This window comes from Electrona antarctica (assembly GCF_951216825.1).
Source record: "Electrona antarctica genome assembly, chromosome: 17".
Classification (NCBI taxonomy): Eukaryota; Metazoa; Chordata; class Actinopteri; order Myctophiformes; family Myctophidae; genus Electrona; species Electrona antarctica.
In genome coordinates this window covers 11662260-11676402 of record NC_136798.1, presented here as the reverse complement: position 1 = coordinate 11676402, position 14143 = coordinate 11662260, and the positions used below count along the sequence as shown (strand labels likewise).

Below are 14143 nucleotides of genomic sequence, written 5' to 3'. Positions count from 1 at the left end.
GCCTCATCAAAGTTGGTATTGTGAGTGACTTTATATATTGTCAAATGAAGTACTTGCATGAGAGGGGGAGAGGTGGTGGAGATAGCTGTTTGCCTCGTTTGAGGGTGAAGAGGTTTTGTCCAAAGTGCTTTCTGCTTTTACTACTTTTCATTGGCGTTCAATAGCACTGATTTGATTTATGCAAAAAACAGTTAGGTGGTTTCCTCCAGACAGTGGCAACAATCAACAATGTACTCGATTGCTCCTGCCTGTCCTGTGAGTGGCGCGCGCTAACTGTGTGAACGCATGCGGGTTTGTGTGGTGCTGCTGCTAGTACTCCTGCATCATCAGCTCGGTTGTGTGGGACTGGGATTGTTGTTTTCAATCATCACGTCTGTAAAAGTTGGGCTCGCGGTCATCGTTAATCCACTGTGCTTCATTACCACTGAAGAACAATGGCAGACGCTCAGGAAGACAAGCTCTACAAAGCAGAATATGCTAAAAGTGGCCGTGCGTCATGCAAGAAGTGCAAAGAAAACATTGCTAAAGACTCGCTGCGAATGGCTATCATGGTGCAGGTGGGTCCCTCCGACGTCTTGTCTGCACGCTCTGCCTGCAGTCTGGGTTGCACCGCCGAGCTAACGCTGCTACTGTAGTAACAGCAACCAGCTACGCCTAAAAAACACTACTTTTGAATGAATTCAGTCGCAGTGATCCGCTAGTTCATTCAGCACTAAGCTATCGAGTGTAAACTGATCATTTGTGGTGCTTTAAGTAACCTGCGTTGAAGATATTTGCAGGCCCCCTTAGCTAGCATGTAAATGGCTAATGACAAAGGATGGATGACCATTCTGGATTCTTCTGTCTTGCATGTCGGGACTTGGTTCTTAATTATTATCTTATGTTCTGTAGACTGTAATAAAGTGATAGTGGTGTCATTACAAATTACAAAGTTATTGCTGACTCAACGGGGATACAGGCGATATATTGAATGGAATGAGCAAGAGACACATGACATCTTCTAATTGTCTAGTACATTTAAGAGTATGGTGAATAATTATACTTAAACAAATAAGCTAAAAAAGCTATAAAATCTAAGCTGGTCCGTAGATATTTTATTTTTTATCTGCGAGTAAGATATTTTCATTCATTCTGAGTCCTGACAGTAGGCTACTCATTGGTGTTTGTTCAGGGTTTCCATGACCATGTCTCTCCAGCTCTTTAATAGCATTTTCAGGCCGGGATACCATTTGTATCCAATCAGGAGAGAGAACACAGGATAAATGGGGTTAATTGAATAGGAAATGATAACACAAAGATGAGTGTGTGTGTGTGTGTGGTGCCCTACATCACACATAGGTAAAAGCATTACTAATTGCATATTAGTTTTTATTAGTCGATTCTCAAACACCATTTCATCCTGGTATAAAAAAAAGTACTGCCACATTATCAGTATGGCCCCATAAGCCCTATGGGTTGTTGTGCTCGTCATTGTGTGTGTGTGTGTGTGTGTGTGTGTGTGTCTGCATTGGATGAAGACTTAACGTAAGCCCCAATGTTGCTCTAAAACCCTCATGTATTATTTTATTTTTGTAACTGTTCAGTAGTTTAAACTGCCTCCCTAAAGGTAATTCTGCCCTTTTTCCCCAGTCACCTATGTTTGATGGAAAGGTCCCCCACTGGCACCACTTCTCTTGTTTCTGGCAACGAGCAGCAGCTCAGTCCCCCGCTGACATCAGTGGCTTCTCAGACCTCCGCTGGGATGACCAAGAGAAAGTCACGAAAGCCATTGAAAGTGGGGGAGCCGTGGGGGGTCAGTATTCAACCTTAACATTTGACTTGACATTTTACACTTGGCCTTTTCTCCAAAGATCTGTAATACCACAGTGTTGCACACAAACACAAACTTTGTCTATGGAGTTACTTGGATACTTGGCTGAGCCATCTGTATTTGTCATAACATTGTTGACAGTGACACTAGGTCATGAATTTGACTGAATGTTAGAAGAATAATGTTTTCTTTCTTGAAGGTAAAGCGGGCCAGAAAGGTGCAGCCAAAGGAGAGAAAACTCTGAATGAATTTGCAGTGGAGTATGCCAAGTCTAACCGCAGTACTTGCAAAGGCTGTGAGCAAAAAATAGAGAAGGTGAGAGAAGACTTTTATTTGCACACACACAGCTAAACTGGATAAGTCACAATATATGGTGTCTCTTCTTTATATGTGATTCATATATAATAATTATGTCTACACTACAATAAATATTGAGGTATGACATTTTGTCCATATTGTGCACATACTGTACTTGAAGTTTTTTCTTGCAGGAAAGAGAAAATCCAGTATTACAATTGTGATTGTAATCTTTTAGTATTACAACAATACCATGAATTTATTTTAAAATAATCCTGATATTTATAGCCCATCAGTGTCTGTCCGTAGAGACCCTGTCAGCAGTAGATTACAGTGGTACTTGAATGCAAAATAAGCAATACAATCATTTACTTACTAACATGATGTTGGAAGTGGACCTATACAGTAGAGTACCATTTTCTAAAATGCTTGTAGTATTAAGTCACTCTTTAAGCAAGATAATCAGCATTCCTCATCAGAGTAGGAACTAAAAGTATAAAACCTCTGTCTATACAGGATTAGATGAATACCCAGTGTCGTTTTATGTTCCATTTTCTCCAGGACCAGATCCGCGTTTCAAAAAAGACTGTGGACCCGGAGAAGCCCCAGTTGGGCTTGATAGATCGCTGGTACCACACATCCTGTTTTGTTAGCAGCAGGGAGGAACTGGTCTTCAAGCCAGAGTTCAACGCTGCCCAGTTGAAGGGTTTCAACCTACTGAAGGCTGAAGATAAGGAGGACCTGAAGAAGAGGCTTCCCACTATCAAATCTGAAGGGTGAGCAAGAGATACTGCTATGGTTTTAGTAGTGGTGTTGCCATTATGCTGTGTCACAGTAGCACTGCTTCATTGTATAGTGGTAATATAAATGTTCCATATTGTGGACCGGTTATACATCATTACCAGGGATGCACTGATATGTATCGCTAATACATGAAGACATTCGTATTTTACCAGAATAAAAAAGGAGAATTTTAACTGTAAGCTCATTTAGATGTGTTTAGGATATTGTGATTTCTTTTTAATGATTACTGTCTCTCTTTGTGTATCTTGGCACACATTAAGTAATGGATTATTCATACCATCCACTGATTATTTGACCATGAAAACTTTAGTTGTGAACATCCGTAATGTGGATAACATAAACATGGAGTCAGAGAATATTGTTGTAATAATCAGCTATATAGATATTTTTGCAGAGATGTAGTGCCAACAGTGCATCACACACATTTATGTTAAATATGAACATTTCTGGATTGTCCTAAATCATCACTCACCACGCCAGAACCAAGGAAATGTTCTTCTAAAGCTTGGAGCGGATTTTTTGGAGCTGAACTGGCCAAGTAATGCTGCCTTCACTACAAGAATTACCGAAAAACTACGTTATCTGAGTGAGGCTGCTTGAAGAAGGTTTTTTTTACTCAAAAGGATCAGATGGAGAGAAAATGCATGGGTACAAAGGGAGCAGAGTAAAGTGCAGATTACCTTTTTCTTGTCATCTTCTTTATGGATCAAGGGGTGATAACTGATAATAGTAACATCCCTTGGGGACATGGAGACATGCACCAGCTTGTGTGTTTGCACATGTGTGTGTACCATCATCTGATGGATCTCTGTCCTAATAAGCAGTCGGATAAGATTAGGATTCTGTGGTCCCATTAGACCTAATTTAGAAAGTGTTCTTATGTTTTCTTCCTCCTGGAGTTATCTTGACAACCTTTTTAAAAAGGCAACCTTCATGAGAAGTGTCTTCTTTGCCCTTATAGAAAGAGGAAGGGTGATGAACTAGACGGAGTATCAAAGAAGCAGAAGAAAGAGGAAGCCGATGAGAGCAAGAAACTTGAAGATCAGTTGAAGGTTTGCCCTCCACTTTCTTAACATAATTTCCAAAAAATCACCTTGTGTGAATCACGTGATAGTGGTTTGGACGGATATGAAGCTTTATTCTTTTTTTTCCCCTTTTTAAAAAAAAATCATCTTACGTCTCTCTCTTTCTTTCTCTCTCACTCTAGGAGCAAAATAAAGTGATATGGGGAATCAAGGACAAGCTGAGAAACCACTGCTCCACCAACGACATGAAAGAGCTGCTTATAGCAAATAGCCAGGACGTTCCCTCTGGAGAGTCCAATGTGAGGAGCCTGTCTATCTAGTCCTGTTTTGGTGGTTTGCACATTGTTTGTAGTTTGGCCAATATTATTGTTGGTTATGTATGGCACTTGTTCTGTTGACCAGTAGGTTTGGCTATCTGGGGTTCAGATAGTCTCGGGGTCCCCGGGTGTTGTAGTGTGTATACATGTGTATACGTTTTATCTCCCATGTCTTCCAACAACATTTTCTGACCTGTCAATGTCCTAGTTTTTACCAGTGGCAAAGTTGTTTGATGGCCCAGTAAATGTCTGTGCAGTTGTACAGTTAAGGTGCATTCACGTGTTGTTTGTTTGACAGTTGGTGAACTGCCTTTCGGACTGCATGGCCTTTGGTGCTCTTGAGCCCTGTAAGGAGTGCACAGGGCAACTGGTGTTCAAAAGTGATGCATACTATTGCACCGGTGATATCTCTGCCTGGACCAAGTGTGTGTTCAAAACCAAGTGCCCCACCCGTAAAGACTGGATCACACCAAAGGTAAGAATTTAGATGTCATCAGACGTATGAGTAGATGAAGATTTCTGATTGCCTGGCAAGTTGCAACACAAGATTAATGACAACCGTTTTACTTGGCAAATGGCTGGAAAATACAAAAATGCTTTTTGCTCTGCTGCCACAGCTGCTGCCTAGTTGGTTCTATGTAGTGTAGACTCAAATCAAGATGGGAATAACTACCAGTATTTATGGCAATGTGTCATAGTTGAAGTAAATGGAACGGAAGCATAGTACATCATGAGTATGTTCTATTTCTCCTAACATACAATGGCTGTCCTTTCAGGAATTCCATGAGGTTCCCTTCCTGAAAAAATTCAAGTTTAAGCGCCAGGACAGGGTTTTCACCAAGGAAGCCCCTGCTCCTTCTACGGCCAGCGCTGCTACTGTCCCTAGTGCATCTAGCGCTCCCATGAAACCTCTCCCAGAGGGAGCTCCAGCAGGTTAGTCAACAAACCTCTATGTACACTAGAGAGACTTAATTGAGGGAAATTTACTGTACTACACAAAAATATCCCTATACAGGAAACTCCCATTGACAACGTTTGTGTCTTTCTGTGATTGCAGACAAACCTCTGACGGGTATGAAGCTGATTGCAGTGGGAAAGCTGACCAAGAACAAGGATGAAATAAAAGATGCTGTGGAGGAACTGGGTGGGAAGATAACGAGCACGGTCAGTAAGGCTGCTCTCTGCCTCAGCACCAAGAGTGAGTAGCCAATCAACAAGAATAATGTTTAACACCTTTACACCAGATGTAAGTCAGTTTGGTGTATAGATGCAGGTTAAGACTAATTACTCTGTCTGGTTCATGTCTTCACAGAGGAAGTGGAGAAGATGAGCAAGAAGATGGAGGAGGCGAAGGAGGCCAGTGTACGCGTGGTGTCTGAGGATTTCCTCACAGACATCAAGTCATCAGGCAAGGCTCTCCAGGAGCTTGTTGCCCTGCATGCCATCGCTCCATGGGGGGCAGAGGTCAAGGTTGAGCCCCAGGCTCCCACAGTGCCCTCCAAGTCTGGCACCAAGAGCTCAAGCAAGGTGAAGGAAGAAGGTAAACGCAAGGGATTGTTGCGATTGCAAATGACTTGTGTTAAAGATATCTGATATTGTGATATGACCAATAATATAGTTAGAATGATAAGAAGACCTAGTGGGGATTGGTATATGATCGAATCCGCTCTGTTGCAGGTGGCAGCAAGACCAAGAAGATGAAGCTCACAGTCAAAGGGGGAGCAGCTGTTGATCCAGACTCAGGTGTGTGTGTGTGTGTGTGTGTGTGTGTGTGTGTGTGTGTGTGTGTGTGTGTGTGTGTGTGTGTGTGTGTGTGTGTGTGTGTGTGTGTGTGTGTGTGTGTGTGTGTGTGTGTGTGTGTGTGTGTGTGTGTGTGTGTGTGTGTGTGTGTGTGTGTGTGTGTGTGTGATCTCTTGGCAGTTTTGTCAGCCGATTCGACTGGTATCACCCCATATAATCGGTGAAATCATCTGTTATCAGCCCGTTTGAATGGGGCCAAATGGGGCTTGTTATGTAGACAGCTCTAGAATTGCACTTTATGTAGTCATAGCACTTTATAGTACACATGTATAATATATTATATAGTATAGTTTACATAGATACTCCACTGTTACGTTCTTAGTTTACGCATGATTCATGATAACTACTTTTTATACATGTGATGTATGCTTTTTGTTATTGCTTAATGTAAGTCGCTCTGGATTAGGAGCGTCTGCTAAATGCCTAAATTGTAAATTGTAAAATGTCCATACTGGCATCCTCACCACATAGCCTGGTCAAGGTTTCCCCCTGGTGGACGTGTCATTTTGGTGCATGATGGAACTAGGAGCTACTAATATATACTATTCTCTGTCTATCAGGACGTAACTCGAACGGCGCTGAGTCGGGTCTGGTGGCCTTCGCAACGCTCGGCACGGCGACTTGCTCGGCTAACGCCTCGCTCGGCGGTGCCTCACGTAGCTCATGGCCACCAGACACGGCGCGCCTCCGTCAGGACATCAGTGATAATGACAATGCTACAATCGCTGATAATGACATACTGAACAGTGAGGATGCCAGTATGGACATTTTGGCCCCATTCAAACGGGCTGATAACAGATGATTTCGCCGATTATATGGGGTGATACCAGTCGAATGGGGTGGTTTTGTAGCCTATTCCCAAACCGTGGGTCGCGGACACATTTCTATGGGAAAATAGATGATCTACAAGCTCACAATGTGTCGGGTTGTGAACTTGTAGATCTGCTATTTTCAGTATTTTGGGTCCCGGGCAAACGTCTAATGTCTTTTGGGTCACATGCAAAAAACAAATTGGGAACCACTGGCCTATACTATGTTCTTTGATTTGTTCTTTTGTTTCTAACCTGACATACTTAGGTCTGGAGAACAGTGCCCATGTTCTGGACCAGAACGGGAAGATATACAGTGCTACTTTGGGCCTGGTGGACATTGTCAGGGGAACCAACTCCTATTACAAACTCCAGCTGCTGGAGGATGATGTTCAGAAAAGGTCAGTGTCACTGCAATTCGTAACGAGAACAGAGAAGTGATTTGTATTTTGATATTGTATTATTTACAATTGTATTTGTCCCCAAACATGAGACAAATAGAAGAAATAAGTGACACCCGTGTGAAGTGAGGGGCGCTCTTATCATCGTACATCATCATACATCATCTCATTCCGGCCAATCACAATTTGCGTACTCACCTTCGTCTTCAATGTTTGTTTACACAAACATTGGCCATTCATTGTCAATGGCATTCAATGTTTGTGTTTGCACAAACCCTCAAAGTTGGTCATAGGAGGGGCTAGCGCCCCTCAAACATACTACTACTATAACTAATGCATTCATACAGCACATGATGATCTTTCTTCTAGCACCATCTTCAGGCCAAAATGTCAACTTTACACATAATATATGTCATAATCAGCATGAACCCTAAACATGTGGCCCTTTATCTTAGTCCCACACTTTGACCAACATTTCCATGTTCGGTGTAAGGCAGCATACATTTATCAAGGCTGCTAGTACTAGTGCTAGTAATCCTGGTCTCTAAACTGCCTCCCCCTGGCCAGCTGGGGCGCCTGATGGAGGGGAAAGGAACTGGTTATTGTTCCTTCCACGCGCTACGTCCAACCAGGGAAACTCCCCCCTGTTAGGTATAAAGGAGCGACTTGGACACTCATGCATGAAGGAGGCATGAGTTTAAGTCTGTTGCTCTCCCCAGGTTGGCGGAGGGTGTATAGAGCCCATGATCACATTAGATAATTGACACATGGGGTGAAAAATCGTGATATCTATATATATATATATATATATATATATATATATATAGACTGCTAGTACGTTAGGCCTAGATTTGTTTTTCTTATCTAGAAACTATATTTTTTCCCTTTCCCATGGTTTAACTTGGTTTTCCAGCTTGCTCATTGACTCGATTTCGACCATTTTCTCATCTTGTTTAAACCGTCTCTTACCATGGCTAGGTACTGGGTATTCAGGTCATGGGGCAGAGTGGGAACCACCATCGGAGGCAATAAGCTGGATAAATTCCATGACAAGAACTCTGCCATGGATAACTTCCTGGGCTTGTATGAGGAGAAGACAGGCAACGCCTGGGGCTCTTCCAACTTCACCAAGTACCCCACTAAGTTCTACCCACTGGAGATCGACTATGGACAGGTACAAACATGTACTTTTTATATGCTTATGCATGAATCTTTTAATGTGCATGCCATAGAGAGGTGAATGCACAATATTTTTTACCTTGTAAAGTAGGCCATTAGTGTGTCCTGTCTGTGGATCCTTTATCTGCTCTTTTGGTTTGCTTAATTTACTTGATTTGTGCCTGTGGTGTTTTTGCTTCGCAGGATGAGGAGGCAGTGAAGAAGCTTACAGCCAGCGCCGGAACCAATTCCCTGCTGGCTAAACCTGTCCAGGACCTCATCAAGCTGATCTTTGATGTAGAGAGCATGAAAAAGGCCATGGTGGAGTTTGAGGTAACATTGTGTGATGTGTGCAGAAGATAGATAATGAGACCAAGAGATTACTTACAGACACACAAACATCTGCGACTGTGCGTGAGATTCCTCCTTTGTGGTTTCCACAGTGAGACTTATAATGATATTGGTCTGTTGAAACTATTTCCTTTATAAATGAGCTGTACTACATTTCTTTATGTTCAGATTGACCTCCAGAAGATGCCCCTGGGAAAGCTGAGCAAGAGGCAGATCCAGAGTGCCTATGCTCTCCTTAGTGAGGTTCAGCAGGTCAGTAATCTTCAGTGCTCCCTGGAGGAGCCATCCTAATATAGAGCTTTCCCTACTCAAGCAATTATTTTTGGTCTGTCGCTCCCTACTACCACTTCTCATCACTTGGATGGACTTCTGTTCCATTGACATGGAACAGAAATATGGTACAGATAATAGGATTGATAGGTTTATTGTCAATCAACAATCTTACAATAAATGCACCGACTCTCTGTATCTACGTCTGTAATCCATGTATCTCGTCATCACGAGAACCATTCGACCTACTGACTTCAAATTCGACACACGTGTCGCAGATGACCCGAGGGTGTGCAGTGCCCGTTGTGGAGTCGGCAAGATAGGCGCTTGTCCAGAACCATCAGGAAAGGCTCTGGCCGTGGCCCAAATGGGCCACACACCTGTCGAATTCCCCACACCTTCCCTTTGATTAGTTAGTATCCACAGACGTTTACCACTGCACAAGGACTTTCCACAACTGCCGATCCCTGCATATACTGTATTGGTCTGTTGTATGCCCATATACTGATAACATCAGGGCTAAAGCAAGGACAGACAGATGTAGACATCTTCATATATGTGCGTAAAAGTGACACGGTCAGACAGACGTACAGAGATCTCCATATAATATACTGCTAATAAAAATATAGGTGTTAAAAAAATATATATCCACATAATTGTAAATTATATATTTTCTTATATATATATATATATATATATATATATATATATATATATATATATATATATATATATATATTGCACAACAAAGAATTCTCAGCAGCATAAATTATATAGTACATAGCCAGAGCACACAATGAAGAATCATGAACCAGTAATCAAACGTATTTCAAAGGTGTACACCTTGGTTTGTAAACCAGAAGACCTTTACAATGTAAAGGCTTATATGTTGCCTTTTTCCACCATCTTAGGCTGTGGCAGATGCTCTCCCCGAGTCTCAAGTCCTTGACCTGTCTAATCGCTTCTACACACTCATACCTCATGACTTCGGCATGAAGAAACCTCCACTTCTCAGCAATTTGGACTACATTCAGGTAAGAGCACTCCTTTCACAGCCTTGTCTGTAAAAGTCGAGTTAACGTGCTCCAATGGTGTTTTTTCACAAGAGGCTTGTCTTGTATGCTCAGTTGCTCACGGTCACCCAAGTATATTCTCATCGGTTGTCTTAACTCAAGTGGAGTGTGTTGAACCATGTGTGTTCTCTGTGTGCAGGCTAAAGTTCAGATGCTGGACAACCTCTTGGATATAGAGGTGGCCTACAGCCTGCTGAGAGGAGGTGCTGATGACAATAAGAAAGACCCTATCGACATAAACTACGAGAAACTCAATACTAAGATTGAGGTGAGGGTCATATGATATACCTGTCAATTGTTTGGGATTGTAGGTTTATACAAAATATTACCCTATTGGCCTGAATATAAGACTACGTTGGAAATGGAAATGGAAATATCCTAAAAAACTGGGTCGTGTTATAATCGCTAATCGGGGAGTCGGGGACTAGACTAGTTGACATATAATGTTCTTTTTCCAAATGAGTCTTGAAAATGGCGGTCGTCTTATAATCAGAGTCATCTTATATTCGGGAGTCGGGACAATACGGGTATATAATAAGATATTTTATATATGTGTGCGTGTTTGTTCCTTATGTTATTATCATAGTTTAGGGGAGATGTGTTGATTTTTTTTGTTTATTTAACTCGCAGGTTGTTGATAAAAGCTCAGCAGAGGCAGAGATCATCACGCAATACGTCAAGAATACACATGCTGCTACCCATAATACTTACACACTGGAAGTACAAGAGGTAGGTTATTAATAATAATGTCCCCCCACACCTTGACAGCCACAAATTAATTCCAGAAATGTCTCTGGAACACTGGTGGTGGTGATAAATTATTGTGACCAACCTCCTGAACACCCTCTCCTCTCTTTCTCAGATCTTCAAAATTGTTCGGGAGGGAGAGTACCAGCGGTACCGCCCATTCCAGGACCTGCCCAACCGCCAGCTTCTGTGGCATGGCTCACGCACCACCAACTATGCTGGTATCTTGTCTCAGGGTCTCCGCATTGCTCCTCCTGAAGCCCCAGTGGTGAGTACACCTCCTGCACTACAGCGCCAACTGTTGGTCGGGGCGTGTATAATGGACTAGCTTTTCCTAGTAATAGTCACATCACGTTTGCTACAAGATGCGAGGGCAATAATATTTCTTCTCGTTTAGATTATTGTAACTCTATTTATTCCGGTCTCTGCAAAAAATCTCTATCCCGCCTACAATTAGACTTTTAACTCTTAGCCTGCCGCCATTAATTAATCCCTCGATTGCGTATTGCCATGGTTTAATCACGCGTGACACTTACTTTGAAGAGCCAAATATCCGTATCGCATTTTACTATGAAACCATTCCGTGTGTGTTGACGAAGCTGGTGCTCGTTCTCTCGGTCGGTGGTGGAAAAAGTGGACCGCGAGTATCACAGCGCCTGCTACAGGCCGTTGAAAACGCTTGTCTGGGACAAAGCGTCCTCTGCAATGTCGCTTCTGTGAGATAAAGCCGTCTGAAAACAGAGCCGGCAATGTTAGTGGATGCGCGCGCATTTTCAAAATGGCCGCGCCCATTGTGTCAGAAGCATAACAAAGCTAACGGACGGTAGATTTCGATACGATCGTATTAAAACATGCATTAATGAATACATCGCTGTTAAAACGGCTTTTCCGTTTGTGGCAGGCTACAAGATTCTACGTGTTAATATTCCTATGTTCCTGGCGGGTAAACGATTAACCAACTCCAAAAGACGCGACCACATCACCCCCGTGTTGGCTACTCTCCATTAGCTACCCGTTAGTTTCAGAATTGATTTAAAAATTTTACTCATGACTTTTAAAGCCCTGAATGGCCAGGCTCCTAGCTATGTCTCCGACATGCTGAAACCCTATGAACCTGTGCGCCCACTAAGGTCCTCAGACAAGGCCCTCCTGGAGACCCCTACAGCTCAGCTTGTCACTAAGGGCGGCAGGGCCTTTGCAACCAGGGCCCCCACGCTCTGGAATGCCCTACCTACTGACCTAAGATGTGCAAAATATCCACATTTTAAACTCCTGAAAACCCACCTTTATGTTAAAGCCTTTTCCTAACCTAATTTTTATGCCTGCTATTGCATGGATTGATCTTTTGTTGTTCTCTTTTGATGTAAAGCACTTTGTGACTTTGTCTAGAAATGTGCTATATAAATTAATTCATTATCATTAACATGTGCTCTTGAAACAGGATGATGGGGGACTTGGGGGGGCCTATTTTTATATATGTATTCAAACTATTCATATATTTTCTTCAAGAATTTGATATTTTGTTTAATTTGCATTCTGTTCTCTCTAGACTGGTTACATGTTCGGCAAAGGTGTGTACTTTGCAGACATGGTGTCCAAGAGTGCAAACTACTGCCACACTTCCCAGTCTGATCCTACAGGTCTTCTACTGTTGGGAGAGGTCGCCCTCGGCAACGTGTGAGTATCATTAGTCTCTCTGCTGAAATATGAACATTGTTGGACTTTTTTGTGTTTCTTAACCAAAGTACAAACCCATGAATAAATGTATCTTTTTTTTATGACCAGGCATGAACTGAAAAAGGCCACGCACATTTCAAAGCTACCTAAGGGCAAACACAGTGTTAAAGGTGATAAAGTTGTTGTTTTTTACTTCTTAACTACTTAATCATGATTATAAAAAAGCTGTTTTGACTGCAGTGCTTATTATATGTATCCTTGTTTTGACCAATATTCCTTGGTGTCTTCATCTTTGTATTCTTAGGTTTGGGTAGAAATGCCCCAGACCCAAGTGCCACTGTCACTTTAGATGGTGTGCAAGTGCCACTAGGAAAAGGATGCAACACCAACATTGATGACACAAGTCTTCTGTACAACGAGTATCCTTTTTTAATTCACCTTTGGCTTTATCAATTTATCATAAGTTATTCCAAATGTTTTGTTTTATTTGCTTTTCTGTAAAGTAAGGCTATTTTACCATTGAATGTAGTGCCTGGTGTGGCTTTTTTGTAGTTATTAATCCATTTCAGTATGCTGTTTTTTTTGTTTGTTTTTTCTGTTAGTTGTCCTTAAGCTATGTTTTTCTAGATACATTGTGTACGATGTGGCACAGGTGAACCTGAAGTACCTGCTGAAGCTCAAGTTCAACTACCAAACATCCTTGTGGTGAAAGAGTCTGTGATAAACTCCCAAATGGATAACAAAGAACAGCTGCCTGCAAACAACAGGACTTCAGAACTCATTCTCTGCAACAGAAGATGGTTGGCAGTGGACTAATGCTATATATTGGTCACTGATAATTCCAAGTCACTTTATTACTGTACATGTCTGTTTTGTTTCATAGGTGGCACCTTTCCTTAGTATATTGTGGCAAGCACTCTGTTAGCTATTTCAGACTCGTTCTTGAGAGGCTGGTCTGCATTCATGCGAGCCCCGGAAGTTGACAGTAACATGGCTCTAAATGCAACGCATTAGAGCTACTGGAATTTATAGCTCAATACAGTTGTTGAAGGGAGGCACATAAAGTGGAAAGATGTTTGATTGAAAAAGGCGTATGGCAAGTGGCTTTCTGCCTTTGTAGGTAGTATTTCATACGAGTGATATTATTTCTTCATTCTTTAATTCTGTGCCATTGATAAGGCATACACTATGTTTAGAAAGTTCAAGTTAAACCGCCAAAATTAGAGCTGACAGATGTTGGTAAATAAACCATTATTTGTGGACACACATGAACAATAATGTACTAGAACGCCCTAGTAGAACTATTAGGAACATTTTGAAGACTGTTCCATTCAAATATTCAGTTGGTTTGACAGATAGTCTATATCTGTTTGTCTAATATAATGTTTGCCTGAATGTTTTCCTTCAGAGTCAGACACGACTCGACTGATTGAATATATTTGTTTTCTGGTTAGACATTCTCTAAGATATTTGACATTAAAAGATGTGGTTCATTTCCCTCGAGTTCTTCCAACTTGTTATCACAAATAGAATAAAGATTTTTTTTGAGAAACCTTAAGCAAGATTCTATTGTATGATGTTCTATTATTTTCCTAATGTGTTAG

The 14143-nt window shown here is 41.8% G+C and overlaps 1 protein-coding gene across 1 annotated transcript; it reads left to right on the top strand.

Moving 5' to 3' along the window:
- The first annotated feature begins 225 nt into the window (after nt 1-225).
- On the top strand, nt 226-14032 carry parp1 (poly (ADP-ribose) polymerase 1). Its single transcript, XM_079525999.1, has 23 exons — nt 226-557; nt 1630-1792; nt 2010-2125; nt 2669-2883; nt 3873-3963; nt 4119-4235; nt 4552-4728; nt 5030-5186; nt 5311-5451; nt 5566-5793; nt 5931-5996; nt 7131-7263; nt 8242-8437; nt 8626-8754; nt 8941-9024; nt 9954-10076; nt 10255-10383; nt 10746-10844; nt 10978-11130; nt 12412-12539; nt 12648-12709; nt 12844-12958; nt 13167-14032. The coding sequence occupies exons 1-23, from the start codon at nt 435-437 to the stop codon at nt 13246-13248; spliced, it is 3027 nt and encodes a 1008-aa protein (XP_079382125.1). The 5' UTR covers nt 226-434; the 3' UTR covers nt 13249-14032.
- The last annotated feature ends 111 nt before the right edge of the window (nt 14033-14143 follow it).

Bases quoted from the DNA above. Each gene is read 5' to 3' on its own strand.
- parp1 (XM_079525999.1), top strand. From the start codon at position 435: ATGGCAGACGCTCAGGAAGACAAGCTCTACAAAGCAGAATATGCTAAA. The intron at 2,884-3,872 runs GTGAGCAAGAGA...TTGCCCTTATAG, and splicing joins CCCACTATCAAATCTGAAGG to AAAGAGGAAGGGTGATGAAC. The intron at 8,438-8,625 runs GTACAAACATGT...TTTGCTTCGCAG, and splicing joins TGGAGATCGACTATGGACAG to GATGAGGAGGCAGTGAAGAA.